Raw genomic sequence first — 18419 nt, forward strand, 5'->3', positions numbered from 1 at the left:
GGCTTACTGGAAAATCCCTCTATGAAAGCAAGGCTGAAGCCTCACTTCAGGATTACAGCTTGAGGAAGATTTACTGACACAAACAAGGTGCACACTTCTTCCAATCTGAGAGCCCTCTCTGCATGAAAACATTCATAGAAGAACACTTGATGGTCACTACACTGGAAACCTGGACAAACAATGTCAAGGAATGAGCTTCCAGGGTGGGAATGCTGGTCCTTGCTCCCATGTAGGAATGCTTTAACTAGAAGATGAGGATATGCTGACACGCGTTACAAAGAAACCTGTCTGAAGAGCCCAGCAGAGTGGGGAGGAAGAAGGTGGATTCTCGTGGTGTGGATGGGCCAGGACAGCCGGACCCAAATGTACAACTCAGGGATGAACATCAGCTCTGCGATGGCACCACAGTCTCCAGGACACAGTGGAACTCCACCACTGTCCTCTCTGTCTCCTAAGAAGACCACCTTTCAGTCCTTGGGATCTCTGTCATCAGGAGTGTTTTCACCGTCTCCGGCTAAAGCCTCCACTCATCAGGCAAACCCTGGGTCCAGCCGACTGAATTCCCCCACTCCATCTATTATGAGCTCCCCAAAACTTTGGCAGAAAGCATCCGTTTCCCGACTCGCAGAGGAATTCTTCTGGATTGGTGGAAGTGTGGTTGCACAGCCAAAATGGAGACTGGGTCAGATAGGTAATATTAAGTCAACTGATCACTAAATAATACTTAAATAATCACAGAAGCTCAGCAGCCTGTTTAGCAGAGATGCTTGCTGTCTGCACCACACTGAGAGGGAAGAGGGAAAATTTTTACTGGACATTTTTATTCCGGGTGTTGTAAATTTAAAACATTTGCCGTGACGTGTTGTCGCAAATGGCCTTCAAAACAAGGCGCTCGCACGTATAACAAATTAGGGAAGCGGTGAAGCAGATAATGGGCATATGGACAGTAGACAATCCTTTAGGATTAGCCTGAATGATGTGCCAGGTTGCGTCACATGCATCTGAGCTTCAGATTACAAACAAAGGTTACTCGCACACAGCACATAAACCGGTGACCTGATAATGACTTCATTGTTAAGAGAAAAAACTGGTTCTGTTAAACGCTTTCCCAGTATACTTACTGTGGGCGCACACGCCATTAAAGATTTCAAGGAAAGTCATTGAAGGAAGGTCAGAAGAGACACTGTAGAGCACTGTGACGCATCTGACTGTAGGCACAGGTGTTTCTTTTTAGACAATAAGTAGTTTGTGTATTTTCATGGTGTAACTCAGCCTGTAATTTCACGAAGTAATGCTTGATAGTAAACCTCTAATCATCCCTTTGAGCTCTCATGATACTTCCCAACACAAACTAATGTGGTGTAGTATTTCATAAGTTACAAAAATTCTCAGTCAATGACAACAGTAAGACTCTTTTGACTTGGTAGTGGTGTAACTGAGGCACCAACATGATATTTTTACTCATAACCTCAGCATGCACGGTCCCAACATAGCAAGATTTTATATTAAATTGAACATTTGATATCTTTGGGCACCCTGTGATGTTGTCCATAAATTAATCGCAGTGGATTTCTGACAATCTTGACTAAAGAAGTCTAAAGAAGCCTTTGATGAATTTGTTTCTCCTTGTGTTCTCCTGTAGTGGAGAGATATATGTGCACCATGCAAACTGGCACTCAGTTAACCAAAATGAAGGGGAAGAAGAAAGGACTGGTGCGCTTCTTTTACCTGGACGAGCACAAGTCCTGCATCCGCTGGCGACCCTCCAGAAAACATGACAAGGCCAAAAGTGAGTGACCACCTTGCACCACACGGAAATCACACAGAACTTTTGGTGTGGACGATCACTCGGGACTATTCGTATTGCATGAGAACTGAGTTCAGCTCAAAGTTCATATTTGTATTTACTGATTATGATGTCTTAAAGAAACCACATTTTAGGTGTGGCCCTTCAGCTGAGGAAAAGCTGCAAAAAACTGATTTGATGAATATTTGGTTTGGACCTTCAGTTATAACTCCTGTTAGTTAGGCAAAGTTTCTTTTAGTTGATGGCAAATTTACCAGAAGAGTTGGATTTCTGCTCTTTAAAAAGCTGACATGTTTTACATCTGATAAAATGTTCTATTGTTAGGCGTTGGGACATTTACTGGTGTCCCAATCCTGTAGGTGAACCAGGTAGCAAAATAAAAATGTCAAATGTTATCATAGCAGCCTGCTGCAAAAATAATTTGCCTTGCCTTGACTGTCCTGCAGGAAGCTTTTACTGTTCCTGAAGACTACTTAAAGAAATTACAAGAAAGCTTGTCTAAAAGGGTTGAGGCTGTGCTGAAGAATAAAGGAGGTCATGTTAAATTTGAAGCTTGTATTTTTTTGCCTTATATAACGCATTTCCATGTATGTTTGCACATGGTTCAATAAATCATTTTCCTGGCAAGATTTATGATGAAATGGAGGCTTTTGCACAATACTGTATATTATTGTCTATAATTTATTTATTTTCAATGCTGCAGAGACATGAATGACCTCTCTGTTTTTGTGTTTCAGTAACTATTGATTCCATTCGTGAGGTGTGCGAGGGGAAAAAGTCAGAGGTCTTCAGGCGTTACGCAGACAACCGTTTCGACCCAAACTGCTGCTTCAGTATTTACTACGGGGACCGCGTGAAGTCCCTGGACCTGGTCTCCACCAACGCGGAGGAGACCCGCACTTGGATCACTGGGCTGAAATACCTCATGGCTGGTATCAGTGATGAAGATAGTTTGGCTAGGAGGCAGCGCACCCGTGATCAATATCCTTTATCCACCCACACAACTGTTCAACATGGTTTATAGTCACAAATACATCACTTTATATTTGGTAAACTGACTGTTTAGGCTATGGTTCAGCCTTAACTGCAGCTGAACGTGGTTACAGCAGACTTTCTCTGAGGCAGATAAAAATGGAGATGGGACCCTGAGCATCGGAGAAGTTCACCAGCTGCTCCACAAGCTCAATGTGAATTTACCCAAGCAGAAAGTCAGGGAGATGTTTCAGGTAAGACTTAAACGTGACAAGCTTAACATGAATGTAACCTCTAATTCACACTCCCCTACACTCAAAAAATGATTCTTTGACCTGAAATGTATAAGGTCAAAGGTTAACTTATTCAAACAATTAATCATTAAGGAAAAAGTGCCTGGTGTAAAATGAATGTATACCAATCAAGTTAAATTTATTTTCCCAGACGCGATTCAATTTAGTGTTTTACACTGTACTTGTATAACAAACTTACATAACAAATTTACATGAAATCAGATTACTTAAAGTCCACATTTAGGGCATAAAACTTTTTTGAGTGCAGACATGTTTCATATAATTTTAAACTACAACATGTTGGTTACTTGAATGATAGCTTTACCTGAGTTTATTTGTCAATGATATGTAGTAAGTGACAGGCATCATCTTTATTGAGCACGAGCATTGCTGCTACTGTCACAGTCACTGCCTTTGTTTTTCCAGTCTTGTTGGCATGCTTGTATTCTTACTGATAATAACTGATCCTAAGGTAAGGGAAATGTATATGTCAGAACAAATTTTCATGGCAAATTATTCAGTGGGTTCAGTGGCTTAAAGTGTTTCTGGCATGAACTCCTTCAGAACCAGAAGAAGTCCTCCTACTGCGCCACGCTATTTCTTTTAACTCGCTTAAAATAAAAAGAGATCCAAGTTCAATTTTTACTCGTGCAAAGTTAGCACAATGGCTTTCATATTCATAAACTCAGGGTCACTACTTTTTTAATGATATGGACTAATTCTAATAGTTTAATAAATAAAGTGAGTGACTACATCGGTGTGCACGTCTCTCTTCTGGTTATGTCATTGTCAATTTCCACTAAGAAGGCAAGTCCCACATTCTGAGAAAAACCCAGTCACTATCGAGACATTTAACACCACACCTTTCGTGGTAGTGACAAAGCAAAAGCATCACCTGAGATGGCACACTTCCTCCTCAGAGGTGAAATCATGCCATCTCAGTAGTTAAACCTGCACAAAACAAGTATACCAGTACTTGTAGAGCCAAACCGTGACGCTAAAATGGCTAAAAAAAAATAAATAGAGCAAGAAAAAAATATGAAAGCTATTGAATCTAGTAAAATGTTTCAAACCCAGAAAATCGACAGGACACAAATCCTGCACTGTCAAAGCTGTGGCAGCAAGAAACCAGATTGGAAAATGTATTAACAAGTACAAAAATATGTAAAATCTTTAAGTGGACTATTCTCCCTGTGATCTTCCCATGCTTCCCATCATCCCATGATAATATACAGAGAAGTATAAAATGCTACAGATGGAGCCAGCAGACAAATATGTGCATTCAGTGTTTTTGTTGGAACGGTGTGGAAGGCTATCACCGGAAGCCCATATGGTTGTCACAGATGGCCTTTGGTGCATCGCAACATTGCTTTAGTCGCAGTAGCTCACTGCTCTTCCTCCCCTCCCTCACCCGTGAATGAGCTCTGTTTTGATGGTGAAAGATATATCATTCAGAAGGTACTGAGAGAGAGAGACATATCTTTGCCTCATAAATTGTTTTCTCCACTATCTGCAGGAAGCAGACACGGACGAGAACCAGGGCTCTCTCGGCTTTGATGAATTTTGTTCATTCTACAAGATGATTTCCACACGTAGAGACCTCTACCTGATTCTGATCTCCTACAGCAATCAGAAAGAAGTCCTGGACCTCCATGACCTTGCACGCTTTCTGGAAAATGAACAGAAGGTAGTCAAATGTCAAAACAATCCCAATCATCTGTTTGATACTATTTATCCCCATTTTTACCTCTCTTTGAAATATACTTAAAGTGTATCAGATTAAAATCAGTGATGGTGTCTAAGAAGAAGCTAAAATGTATTTTAATCGATCACTGCAGTGCAAGAGACAAACGTGAAGTCCTGAAACTGAGATATAACAAGCAGTAAAGTGCTTTAAAATATTGCATTAAATTATTGCTAATACCAGTTTTCAAAAAGCTTTTTACTTTTGGTTCCAAAAGGATAATAACAGTTCATTGTGCTCTATTTGTAGATGCGAGGCCTGAACAGAGAGCATCTAGTGGACATAGTGGCCAAGTTTGAGCCGTGTCCTGAGAACCTCCAGCGTATGGTACTGGGTATTGATGGTATGTAGGCCTTGCTCAAAGTGCCTGTGGCCGGTGAAACGTCGCTATTATTACATGTCAGTCGAACCAGATTTAATTTTCAGTCTGTAAATAAAATAGCTGCTCCAACAACTCTCTTCCTTTAGGTTTCACCAACTACATGCGGAGTCCTGCAGGCGATATCTTCAACCCCGAGCACAATCAGGTAAACCAGGACATGACGCAGCCTCTAACCAGCTACTTCATTGCCACATCTCACAACACCTACCTGACAGGAGACCAGCTGCTCTCTCAGTCTAGAGTGGAAATGTATGCCTACGTCCTGCAGGCAGGCTGTCGCTGTGTGGAGGGTAAGAGCCGACACAACAAGAACCTGAGCTGTTATTTCAGTGTGTGATTTTATAAGATTACAAATGGTTGTCAGCTCTTTCCCCCTCTCTTAGTGGACTGCTGGGATGGACCAGATGGAGAGCCCATTGTCCATCATGGTTACACCTTGACATCCAAAATTCTCTTCAAAGATGTAATTGAAACAATAAACAAATATGCCTTCACAAAATCACAGTAAGTTATTTTTTTTTATTCCTGGTGCTGATTTAAATTTTGTCGAGCTGGTGCACCTGCACAGTCGTTCAGTTATTATCACCTCACCACCAGGTATCCCGTGATCCTGTCCATAGAGAACCACTGCACTGTGCCTCAGCAGAAAAAGATGGCTAAATATCTGAGAGAGGTGCTGCAGGACAAACTGGATCTGAGCAATGTCAGCGTGCATGAATGCAAAAAGCTGCCATCCCCTGAGATCCTGAAAGGAAAGATTTTGGTCAAGGTACAGTTGTTTTTACCCACACACACACACACACACACACCTATGTGCTATTCAGACCTCACCTGACTACAGTAGGTAGTCCAGTTTTTTGTTTTTTGTTGGTACATTTCTCAATCTGAAAGGAAAAGCTGTACTGGTTCTCTGTTGATGCTGAAGGCTTCCAAGTATCATCTCATTGTAGTTATTATATGCAAAGTGGATGAACCAGCTGACAAAATACCTCACTGAGCTGATAGGAAGACAACTTTAAACCAAATACTCACTCATCACAACCAAGGAATGCAGACGAGCATCTCTGATTGTGCAACGTGCTGAACTTTAAAGCAGATGGGCTACAGCAGCAAAAGACCACACCAGGTGCCACTCCCTTAAATGAGAACAGGAAACTGAAGCTAAAGTTCACATGGGCTTGCCAAAGGTGAACAATCCTCATTGCCTCACTGCCTTGTATCAACAGGTCAGCCTGGGGTAGTGTTGCAATGGTGTGAGTGTATTTTCTTGTCAAATTTTGGGCTTGAGCATCAGAATAAGGACCGAAATCTCTGAGGAATCTTTCTGGCACCAGGGCATTAAGAGTTAAGGCAGCTATGAAGGAAAAAGGAGGGTTAAACCCAGGATCAGCAAGGTGTACCTAATGAAGTGGCAGGGAATTTGAAATTAAGCAATACTGTTCATGATTACCTCAACAACAAGGCACTACTAGTTACAATGATGTAACTAGTAGTGCCTGTGAGGCCACAGACTCTCATTCACATTACATCTGAGGAATGTGACTCTGCAGACGATGAGGTGTGTTCATTTCCCTTCTTCTTCTTTTCTGTAACAAAGTCTGTCAACCCAACATGAAGGTGTAAATGTAAACCCTGTCCACTGTGTTGCAATCACTATCCCTCATGCAGCGATGTGTAACCTACACAGTTCTTGTGTAGGTTACAAACTGCACACAGCAAGTAGACAGAGGGCAGCTTTGTGCCTCTCCTATCATTGTCATCAGATCCTTGGCAGTTTACAAAATAAATGATTATATGTATATTATTACACACACACACACACACACACACACACACACACACACACACACACACACACACACACAAAGCGACAATGTCTAATTGTTAATTTTCTGGTTTTAGGGGAAGAAGCTGCCAGCAAACCTTGATCCTGACGTGGAGGAGGGTGATGTGTCTGATGAAGACACTGGAAATGAGGAAGAAGAGGATGATGATGACGATGATAACCCACAGGCAAATGAAACATTTAAACAGAAAGGAAGAAACAAAGAAACAAAGTAAGAAAGAAAGAAGGTAAATATAGTAAGATTGCAATTTGAACTTTTCAGGATGGGAATAGCGTTAACTCTACTAATCAGCCTAAGAAGAAGAGACGATTTGGGAGATCAATCATGAGAAGCTTCAAAAGAAAGGTCAGCTGATATAAAAGCAATATCTGACAGCTTTCCCTTTGGGTGACTTTGACTTAAAATATTTGATTTTTTTTTTCTTTCAGAGAAAAAAGAGAATACGAGTGAAAAACAAGGCCGTGTCTGATGGTGAATCAGACTACAGCAGCAGCAGGGAGAGGACACAAATTGTTTACCATCCCAAGTAAGACCAGTTACTAAAGGTCAATAAAAGCTGGCAATCTAAAATTTATCATATATGGGATTACACTTATATGACTCCCTCTGTCTTCGTAGAAAAAGGAAAACAATGAGGCTCTCCCGAGCTCTTTCTGATCTGGTCAAGTACACAAAATCTGTCCGTGTGCATGACATAGAAACACAAGGTAAACCAACTATCCAACTAGAAACCTTTGCCTGCATTTTTTTTTTACTAAGCACATCCCAACTCATAGAAACTTTGAGTGAGTGTCTCATACATTTTAATCTTCTTTTTGGCAGCATTCATGAGCAGTTGGCAGGTATCGTCCCTGGATGAGACAGTAATGAACCAGATCTTACAGCTTAAACCGGGTGAGCTGGTGCGTTTCAACCAGCGCCAGCTTCTCAGAGTCTACCCGTCCAACTACAGAGTGGACTCAAGCAACTTCAACCCACAACCATACTGGAACTCAGGATGCCATATGGGTAACAAAACTGTCACCAAAACTGAATACTATGGTTATCTGATACTGTTTGTTGTTACTGTGGAAGATTTAACTTGTTCACACGTTGCTGTTTCATCTTAGTTGCCATGAATTATCAAACAGAAGGTCGCATGCTCGAACTGAACCAAGCGAAGTTCTCGAGCAATGGAAACTGTGGATATATTCTGAAGCCCAAGTGCATGTGTAAAGGTATGTGGTGTTCACTGACACCTAGTAGATTTCTGCAGAGTGAAGGGCAATGCATCCTGGATGAGGACATAATAAATACTATTGCTTTTCATAAGGTGCCTTTAACCCAGTGTTGGAGGAGCCCCTGCCAGGACACAGAAAAACTCAGTTAGTGCTGAAGATCATTAGTGGACAGCAACTTCCCAAACCCAAAGACTCCATGTTTGGGGACAGAGGAGAGGTCAGGTCAAAATACAGTAGATAAAGAGTCAAAGAGTCATCATGAATGTGCAATAAAAAATAGGTTTTTAAAACTAAAGTCAATTTTTTTTCTTGGATTTTTTTAGATAATTGATCCCTTTGTTGAAGTCGAGATCATCGGCCTACCTGTTGACTGCTCCAAGCAGCAGACTAGAGTAGTGCATGATAACGGTACGTGTGAAGCTCCACGTTGCAGTTTAAATCTCTCCACGCCAAGCTGACTTTGTGTTTCTCGGTCTTGGTGACATTCCTTTCTTTCAGGTTTCAACCCAATGTGGGAGGAAACCCTCGTCTTCAACATTCAAATGCCTCAGATCGCCCTGGTGCGATTCCAGGTGTGGGATCACGATCCCATTGGAAGAGACTTCATTGGACAGAGGACTGTTGCTTTCACCAGCATGATGCCAGGTGGAGTACCTGTACACTTGTTTGCTTGGTTCCAGAAGTTATACTTCTGAAAGCATACTCCTTTATTCTGTTAAAATTAAAATCTAAACCTTGTTGTCTTTTGAAAGGTTATTAATATTTCAGTGTTGCAAAAAATTCATTTTTACAAATAAATTAAAGATTTAGGGCAAGTTCCCACTTTTTGCAAAGTATCATTAGTGTTTTGTTTTAACTATGATGCATTTGGGAAATGCATCTTTAGAACATCAAAAATATGAGAAATGTGCTAAAGCGATTGAGCAAAACTTTATGAATTTGATTATTTGTCCTTGCCAGTGTTGCAGATTTGTTTTGAGTCCTTAAATTGGAAAAAAGTAAAAGATTAGAAGGACTGAGCTTCCATCAGTGGACTTAATATACACACAACACTGCAAGAAAAGAGCACAACACATTATTAGAGAATGTCATCATCCAGTCCAGATCACACCCCCCTCAGACCAAAACAATCAGCATAAACCATCAGAGGCAGCAGAGCGGCAGTCTGATCTCACACGCTTCTTTCCTCCCAGAGTCAGAGTGACTGCCATCACTCTGCCATGTGTATCTATCTGACGAAGATACACGGAAAATCTGATTTATCCAGAAGTGCAATATATATTTCAGTAATGTGCAATATTTTTTTCATACACTAGTCATTTAAGTGCAGTTTTATACTTGAAATTACTTTCTGAGGTTATGAAAACTAAAAGTCAATGTGAATTTTTTTTTTTTAATTAACTAAAATAAAAAATAAACATCTGAAAAAAACTCACTGAAGCAATTTTGTGAACTTGGAAGTCTAGCGAAAATAAAATAAAATAAAACTAGAGGAAATATCTTGAGTTGGAGCATTTGTTAAATTGGCCATTTTTCCACCTGCTGTTTTTAAAAAATGCTAATGCTATAACATTTATAGTTGTGTACATTTTTAATAATGGGAGATATGAAATTGTGAGCTTTAATGTTGAGTCTCAGTTTCTAAATGTATCCCTTTCCTTTTTTTCTTGTGTTTTTAAAAACTTTGCTGTTGGATTTTGTCTCATGAGATTTTGATGTATTTATTGAGACTTTGGATGTCTACAAGACTTGGAGTCAACTGTTTTCAAAATGTTCTGTGCTTTTATTGTAATACCTGTGCTGATCTTCCTATAATATAAATTTCCTCTGACTTATGCTCTCCATACAATAATAATTAATAAAGACTAAAAACTAAGATTGAAACCAGTGAAAACTAAACTAAAATGAGCAAAGACACCCTAAGAGTATCTAAAACTAAACTGAATTAAAACCAAAAAGTGAAAACAAAATAAAACAAAAACTAATTCATAAACAAAACTAAGATAACTCTAGTCTTAACTTTACCTCCATATGCATTTTGTTTTATTTATTTTTCTCTGACTCTAAGCTCTCAACAAGATGTCCTTTATACCCAAACCCAGTGTAAGTGTACAGATGACAAAAAAAAAAAAAAATTCAAATCTAAACCTCTGTTATAATCTTTTTCCTGTTGTTTGTTTGTGTGCTTGTTTGCAGGTTACCGCCATGTCTACCTGGAGGAAATGGCAGAATCATCGATCTTTGTTCATGTCGCTATTATTGACATGGCAGGAAAGGTATGGCATTTTAAAATACACTTACAGATCTAAGATCATCTTCACCTGACAACTCTATCTCATGATTTCTGATTTCCTTTGTGTGACAGATCAAACCAGCAAATGCTGTGCAAGCAGCAAGGAAACACATCCAAAAAGCAGCCCAGAAGCATATGAAGGGCCATCAGAGGCAGCCATCTCTAGATTTTTCTGTCCAGTCTTCAGAAGATGGACGCGCTTTGTACTTCCGCAAGGATCCGGACACCATCTCTCAGGACAGCAGAAGTGGGGAAACATCTTATCTGGTTCAAGGGCCCGCAGCCAAGGCTTCCATCCACAAAGGGGCCATGAGTGAACCTGTCAGGCGAGCTCACAGAGTTAAAATTCTTGAACCACAAGAGACAAAGAGAGGGATCTTTAGCCGGATGTCTTCCACTGACTCCCAGCACACTGGGGTTGCTCCCTGCGTGATAGCTGAAAGCTTTGACCTTGAGACCTCTTCCCAGACTTCTTCTCCTGACAGTCAAAATCCAGACAGCCAAAATCCAATAATTCAAGAGGAGCTGGAAAATGACCCCAGTGAATTACAACAGTCCAACTGTGCTGAGCAGCAGATAGAGTCAGAGCAGCCTGAACCACCTGAGGAATTACCACCAGAATCAAAACCAGGCAATGACATTGTCACAGAGTCTGAGCCACTGCCAGAAGCTCAGAGTCAGACCGACACAGTCCCTCAGCCTCCGCTCGTGCCACAGTCAGAAGCCAAACCTTCTCCACTTGTCCCTCCATCATCCCCTGCAAGGGTTAGACGGACTTTAGAAGCTCCCGTGACCCCCTGGCATTCCACCCCAATAAGGACAAAGGGCCGCTCACGCAGTTGCCCTCGAAAGCAGAGTACCTCTGCTCAGACACCGATGCTGAACCGAAAGCCTACTTTCCACTGTCAGACGCGCGGAGCTCAAAACTACGGCAGCTACGGCAACCCAGTGAGACGCATACCCAACGGTCTCTGCCTGTTGGACACAACGTCCAGCAGCAGCAGCGACAGCAGCACTGACAGCCTGGACTTTGTGCCCCCCCCCTCATCAGCTGGGTCAGAGCAACACGAAGGGACACTGCAGAGAGAGATGAAGGCGCTCTTTGACCAGAAGATGAGAGAGATCCGCTGTAAATCACCGCTTTTTCTAGATGGTGAGTCACATTTGCAAAAGGATGAAAAGAAGTTTGATTACAAAAGCTAAGTGGCTCTATGTAATCAGCCGTTTTGTTCTTTACTGTTTTTGTGTTTTTTAGATTTGTGACAGGAAGAGACCAAGGTCCTCCTGAAAAGAAAAAAGGATCAACAACGAGAAAGAAGAGGAATGATGGTGATGGTGGTGTGCCAGTCAGATATGTAGCTTTTCTTTCTAGAATGATGGACGACGCAAAGCATTAGAACACTGTTAGATGTTTTTTTATTTCTTTTCTAATCCTGCTGAAATGTTTACAATCATCCCGGTTCATATGCATGAAGTAGTTTTTAAAAAGAAATTGCTGAAGTCACATGATGCCACTGCGAAGTGTACAAAATACATGATGCAGAGTTGCAAGCAGTAAACCTAGAAAGTAAACATATGTGCACAGTTTGTTAGCAAAATGTTGAGTTTACAAGTGTAAACTGAAATTAAAAATGTTTTTTTATACTGAAGTGTTTGATTTTTCATTGAAAGAGTAGCATTTGTACTGAAAAATCAGTAATTTATATATCTGAATAAAGTTGGACTTTTTTACATTTTAGTTCAAATGTAAATAATAAGGTAAATAATAGGTTTACATTCTACTGAGTTAATATTTCTGTAAATTCTTTGAACAAAGTTATCAAGTGTTATCAAACCAAATGGAAAAAAAATAATTAAATCAAACATAAAAAGCTCTAAAAGTTAAACTTTTCAGAGTAGTTGAATCTCCCAAAGGCTTCTATGCTTTGTCCTTGTCTTTATCTACATTTTCCTGGGATCTGTTCCCACTGCTGGTCCTCAAGCGCAGACTCAGCTCCTCAGTCAGTACAGAGCAACATGTCTTCTGTGGGATGGACATGCAATCAAGATAAACACCAGTGCAACAAAAACACTTTATTCCATCTATTAGTTTAATGCAAATACAGATGAATGGATGGGTAGGCATCCCAGTCATCTGTATTTTCTCAAATCCATGTAATAAATGATAATGTTGCTTCAAAGTGCAACCAATAAAATGATCTTCAAATGGCAGAAGAATTGCTGCAGCCAAAAAAATCATCAATTAATTTAAAATCTTAAAGAATAAACACACACACTGTTTCACTTGAGACATGTGAGTTGCGACAACCTTGCACGTACCTTGTGCTCTGCTGCACGCCTGCGACTCTTGAAGGTCAGCTCCAGGACAGCCACAAGCGTTCCCAGCCCAAGGCCGAGGGAAAGCACCAGAAACATCCCCTTGAGGTTATGCGGCTGCACAGCTGACACCTTGTCCTTGTCTGCTATGCAACTGCTTGCCCACCACTTGCTCCGCAAGTAAGCCAGCTCCCCTGCCTCACTTAGCTGTAGGATTGCCACACTGAGGTTCTTTATGATTGGAGAACCTTTGAGGAAAAAAATGATAGTTTGGGGTTATGTGCTGAAAGTGATTTTACCATCTTTCATCTAAACTTAACAGTTTAATTAGAGTTTAAAAATAAGCAAACTCACCAAGAGCAGCAGCGATGCTGTATCCCCTCATGCCAATGACTTCATGCGCCCGGACCAGTTCACAGTGACGTGCTACAGCTAAGTCCAGAGAAACAGACTCTCCAATGAAGGCGTAGTTGCCCTCTTTTGCACGTCGAATGCCTTCATCCATACTCGACACAAAACTCTTTGTCCGCTCCATGTGCTCATAGATTCTGCGGTACACTGGGTTGTTTGAATTCTGAATGAAGAAAAAAGAATAGCTTAGAGAGAAAAGCTCTCTAATTCCAGCTTAACTAGACACTTCAGGGCTGCCGTACTCACCTTAAAGAAAGCAAGTGTGGAAGAGCCGGCCAGGCAGCCATATTCAATCACATCCTGATTGGCCAAGTCCTCAAACCCTTTGACCATCAGGTGAGAGGACTCTGGGGTCTTAGTGGAGCTGAGGTTGGAGAAATAGCAAGCCAAGAGGACAACGCTAAATAACCACCAACTGCTGCAGATGACACGCCCCGAAAGGGCTTTGGGATGAGGACCGGCACCTGAAAAACAAAAAAGGCTCAGCAAATGCCACAAGAGGGAGAGATGTTCACTTGTTTGTTGTTCAGATGCTTATTGGATTAGGTAGTATCTGGGTTTGCCATTAACCTTGAAGAGTCAGAGCTCCAGCTGTGTACCAAAGGCTGTGGAGGAGACCGAACGTGTTTTTCTCACTCTGAGGCTGACTCCACTCAGAAGGGCTGAGTCTGCAATTTGGATCAAAGGTGTTAATTGTTAATGAGACAACAATCAGAGTAACCCACTGCCCGAAGGAATACAGATATAACCTCAAAACCCTTAAGAACTCAAAATCAATTATTATTAAATTAATCATAATAATCACTTTAAAGAACTGCTTTCATGACCAACCTGGCAACTATGAAGATGCAAGCAGCCGTCCCCAGATAGGCAATAAGTATGCCAACCCAGGTCTGTGCAGAGAAAGGGGATAGGAAATCAAAGAAGCCTGCTTCCTCCGAAATGTCCTTCCTCAGCAGGATACTGATTCCCGTCTGCATGAATGGTTTGGTCATTCCCACAGCTTTCTCCCGAGCTGCAGTGAGAGTCAGCGGAGCAATAGCGAGGTCTGCTTCCTGTAGGATAAAAATATACTTGGCTAGTTTGCATACATAATGTGCAAACTTTATTGAAACTTCTTAACATAGTTATATATATATTTTTTTTTTTTACTGTTGAACCCTTTCAAAAACACCACATATTCACTTCTTCTTTTGAGAGTGCTTTGCTGCTCACCCCTCTCACCACCTCTCCAACCATCCCGTTCCAGTTCCCGCTCTCTTCCTGTCTACCATACGCGCCATCTTTCACCAGCTGCACTTTGTACTTGAAGCCCACTTTCTTGGCTACTTCAAAGAGCAGGTCCATGCAAAAGCCTTCCAGCTGAGCACCTTTGGATATCACATACGGCTCTTGCTGAAAGAATCGATGTGAAAATCAGTGGGATTTATTTCACATTTAATTTTGTATTTACAAAGATATGCAAAGCCAGATTAAGTACCTTTATTGTTGTGATTCTGAGCTCTGACTGCACTGTTGTTGAGAGACAAAAATAAGGAAAAATCTTTTAGATCAGCGATTCCATGAATTTTAAAAACCACAGCACATCTACATGACAGCTGTTTTCTGATTTTTATGGTACATTATTTGGAGTGTCATGTATTTTATTTACTGTCAAATATTTTTAAATCTACTCAAAAAATCTGCACATTTTTAGCACACACATCCCCAGGTCTCTGTTTATGTTTGAAAATGTCCTATAATATGTATACCAATCAGGAATAACACTGATTATCACTGCATGCTGGCACCTGTTGGTAGGTGGGATATATTAGGGAGCAACTGAACATTTTGTTCTCAAAGTTTATGTGTTAGAAGCAGGAAAAATGGCCACAAGGATTTGAGTGAGTCTGACAGGGAGCAAATTCGGATGGTAGACAACTGAGTCAGAGCATCTTCAGAACTGCAGGTCTTGTGGGGTGTTCCCGGTCTGTAGTTGTGAATATCTGTCAAAAGTGGTCCAAAGAAGAAACAGTGGTGAACCCGCAGCATCATAGGTGGCAAAGGCTCATTGGTTGGCCCATGTGGTGCGATACAACAGACGAGCTACTGTCGCCGAAACTGCTGCTCCTGATAGAAAGGTGTCAGAATACACAGTCCAGAGCTGGACCACAGAGCAATGGAAGAAGGTGGCCTGGTCTGACGAATCATGTTTTCTCTTAATCACAAAGAGGTCCAGGTGTGTGTGCATCGCTACAAGGAAGCGGACTAATGGTTTGGGCAACAATATGCTCAGAAACCATGTGAATGTTTAACACCAATGACCAACCTAAGTATTGTTGCAGATCATGTACACCCTGCAGATGCACTTGACAAACAAGTCTGATCCATGGAGGCCCCATCTCACAACTTACAGGACTTAAAGGCTCTGCTGCTAAAATCTTGGTGCCAGATACCACAGCAAACCTTCAGGGGTCTAGTGGAGTCCATGCCTTGACAGATAAAGGCTGTTTTGGCAGCAAAAGAGGGACCAACATAATATTATGCAGGTTGTAACAATGTGTATATTGTATTTGTGTGTATGTTTCTGTCTCTCTCTGTGTTTGCTCTGCAACAGACTAACATCCTGTTCTGGGTGTACCCCAACCTTTGTCCATGTGATGTTTTGCCATAATGCACAAAACCAAACACAGTAGATCTGCACCTGATTAACTGTTTTTGGTCAACACCTCATATCAGCTGTGAAGGATGGTGGTGGAAGTTGATGATTTGGGATTGTTTTGCAGCCACAGGACCTGGGCACCTCACAGTCACTGAGTGGACCACAAAATCTTCTCTATATCAAAGTATTCTAGAGACAAATATGAGGAAATCTGCCTAACTTTGGTTGGATTTACCGCATTTTAAAACCTGCAATAGAGTACCGTAGATATTTTTTGTGTGTCCTGATTATACCCTGATATGAAAAACCATACAAATGAAACAGGGTTTACTTTCTTTTATGTCTGTAAGCCGTACTAACAGATATTCACATTGTTTATAAAAGCTCAAAGATTAGAAAGACACAAGGGGAAGAATAAGTTAAGAACAAGTCCTTTGAATGCTTTTCCCATCACAGATGTTTTCACAGTTGGAGACCAAACTAAATTTAGAAGAATCAAAAACTCCTTTGTGCAGCTTTTCATTTTCAGACTTTAACACACAGAGACGTCCCTGAGGTGAAATTTGGGGTCCATCTACTGACTTTTTGAGCTCAAGTGGTTTCCGGTATCCTGGAGATCTGGCAGCTCTGCTCGCCTACTTGAAAAGTGTCCACAATCTATTTAGAGCAGTATGTTATTCCAAAGAGTTACAATGCTATGGCGCTGTGAGATGGGAGGGCAGTCAAAGAGCATCAAAAGCCTCAATCCAGGCCAAGGCCTAGGGGATCCGTCACCACAGGGTGACCCTGACAACCATCAGATCCTCCTTTTCAAGAGATGACACCAATACAAGCTCTTCAAGCCCCTGTCAGTTTTTGGCCACTCTTACAGACAGGGTCATTGTTTGCTCCATAGACTTGATTTATTATCGTTTTTTGTGTCAGCTGGCTAGCTTTCTTGGACAGGATGTAACGCAACACTTTGATATTCAATAGGGCTGACAGTTTATGTATTTGTGTGTTGTCAACCATGATAATTTTCTACCAATTACTGGGGAGAAAACATGAGGAATTTGGCAAAGAAAGAAAGAAAGCTGCTACCACACTGGATTACAAATGCAGTGACCGGGTCAAACTGTGACATATCAGTCTTAACAAAAACATAAACTTAACAAAAACAGTGTTTTTGTTGATGGATGGATGGATGTCCGTCCGTCCGTCTGTCCATCCATCCATCCATCCATCCATCCATCCATTCTTATCTTTTATGCATAGATGTGGTGTAAATAAACAGTCTCTTACTTGCAGTGCATGTGCCCACATCCAGGAGAAATCCAAAGGACAGTAGAAACAGTCCAAACATCATCATCTCTCTTAATCTAGACTTGGAACCTACAAATTAAAAGGAGAGTAGTAGTTTAAGGAGCATGCATAGAAGAGATGTATCAACTTTATAAGACAAAAGCAAAAAACAAAACAATCAAAGCAATAAAAAAAGCTTAAAAACTAACCTGAAAAGAGTCCAGGACAGCACGTCAGCTTCGAACTGACCCAGTAGCCAGGGCTCGACTGTGATTCACTGTGAACTGGTGTTTTGCAGATTGCAGTGAAACAAGAGATAGCCAACCAAGACTTTGTGGGTGGAGAATGCGGAGTAATTATTTTAAGGGGGTGGAGACAAGCAGCATAATGTACAAACATATAGCTTCCAGTGGGAATTAAAATGTGATTCACACTAATGATTACTAAACAGATTACACAAATTGCATTATAGTTAACCTGAGTCCCCATATGTTGCATGATACTTAAATTGCATGCTGGGTATTTGAAGCAAAATTTCTCTCATCATAAAATTAATAGTAGGATTTTGTAGAAAGACCTAAAGCTAGGGCATATTTGACAGGTTATTGGAGATGGTGATGTTACATATGCACAAAACACAAAACGCTCAGTGAGGAAACTGTCAAAATATGACTTTTGCAGCGTTACACTGTCTGGTGAAACGAACCATGTCAATCAAAGGGTTGCAGTAGATAAAATAACGTTCTCTCTCCGAGAACATAAACAAGGCTTTATTGGACAGTGTTCACTGACCTTAGAGAAACATCTGAAGCTCTGTGGAGTATCGAATTGCTAAGAAAGCCTTTGAAATAGTGCAAATGAAACAGTGCTGAAGGTAATATGAAGTGAGAGACTGTTTTTTCCTTGCAGCTCTAAAACTAGTGTTTGACCTGTTCCCCCCTCTTCAGGTTTGGATTTCTGATTGACTACATGTTTCTTAGAGTATAGTTTAATTATTAATGGAAAACCAAGAAGTTAAAGTTTTATTTACACCCAAATGAATCTGAATTCTGAAAATGTACACAGTCTTAAAACATTTATTAAAATATGAACTAAGAGGCTTCCTAGCAGCCGTACTGCAATTAAATTTTTCAGTTTTGCAGTAATTTTGCCAAATTCAAAAGAACTGATTAGTTAATAAATACACATACACTGTCTATCTGGATTTGTTCT

The 18419-nt window shown here is 40.9% G+C and overlaps 2 protein-coding genes across 3 annotated transcripts; one reads left to right on the plus strand and one right to left on the minus strand.

Moving 5' to 3' along the window:
* The first annotated feature begins 339 nt into the window (after positions 1-339).
* On the plus strand, positions 340-11906 carry plch2b (phospholipase C, eta 2b). The gene is made up of 20 exons (XM_031757514.2): positions 340-691; positions 1643-1789; positions 2545-2788; positions 2904-3033; positions 4589-4759; positions 5066-5159; positions 5285-5488; positions 5582-5702; positions 5796-5967; positions 7101-7211; positions 7474-7571; positions 7664-7752; positions 7868-8053; positions 8155-8262; positions 8358-8482; positions 8589-8673; positions 8764-8910; positions 10462-10541; positions 10631-11711; positions 11814-11906. Exons 1-20 carry the CDS (start codon positions 340-342, stop codon positions 11819-11821), a joined length of 3753 nt encoding a protein of 1250 aa, XP_031613374.1. The 3' UTR covers positions 11822-11906.
* A 52-nt stretch (positions 11907-11958) lies between these two features.
* Positions 11959-18008, minus strand: si:dkey-183j2.10 (probable glutamate receptor). 2 transcript variants are annotated; one of them, XM_039612197.1, is made up of 11 exons: positions 18000-18008; positions 17417-17537; positions 17208-17297; positions 14766-14797; positions 14501-14680; positions 14117-14340; positions 13856-13953; positions 13532-13749; positions 13229-13448; positions 12878-13122; positions 11960-12581 (listed from the first exon to the last, which is right to left on the minus strand). In XM_039612197.1, exons 3-11 carry the CDS (start codon positions 17272-17274, stop codon positions 12477-12479), a joined length of 1389 nt encoding a protein of 462 aa, XP_039468131.1. In that variant the 5' UTR covers positions 17275-17297; positions 17417-17537; positions 18000-18008; the 3' UTR covers positions 11960-12476. The 2 variants fall into 2 exon arrangements, with proteins under 2 accessions (XP_031613364.2, XP_039468131.1); XM_031757504.2 differs by lacking the exon at positions 18000-18008 and having other exon boundaries at positions 11959-12581; positions 17417-17711.
* Between the last annotated feature and the right edge of the window lie 411 nt (positions 18009-18419).

The sequence above is a fragment of the Oreochromis aureus genome, linkage group 5 (assembly GCF_013358895.1).
Source record: "Oreochromis aureus strain Israel breed Guangdong linkage group 5, ZZ_aureus, whole genome shotgun sequence".
NCBI lineage: Eukaryota > Metazoa > Chordata > Actinopteri > Cichliformes > Cichlidae > Oreochromis > Oreochromis aureus.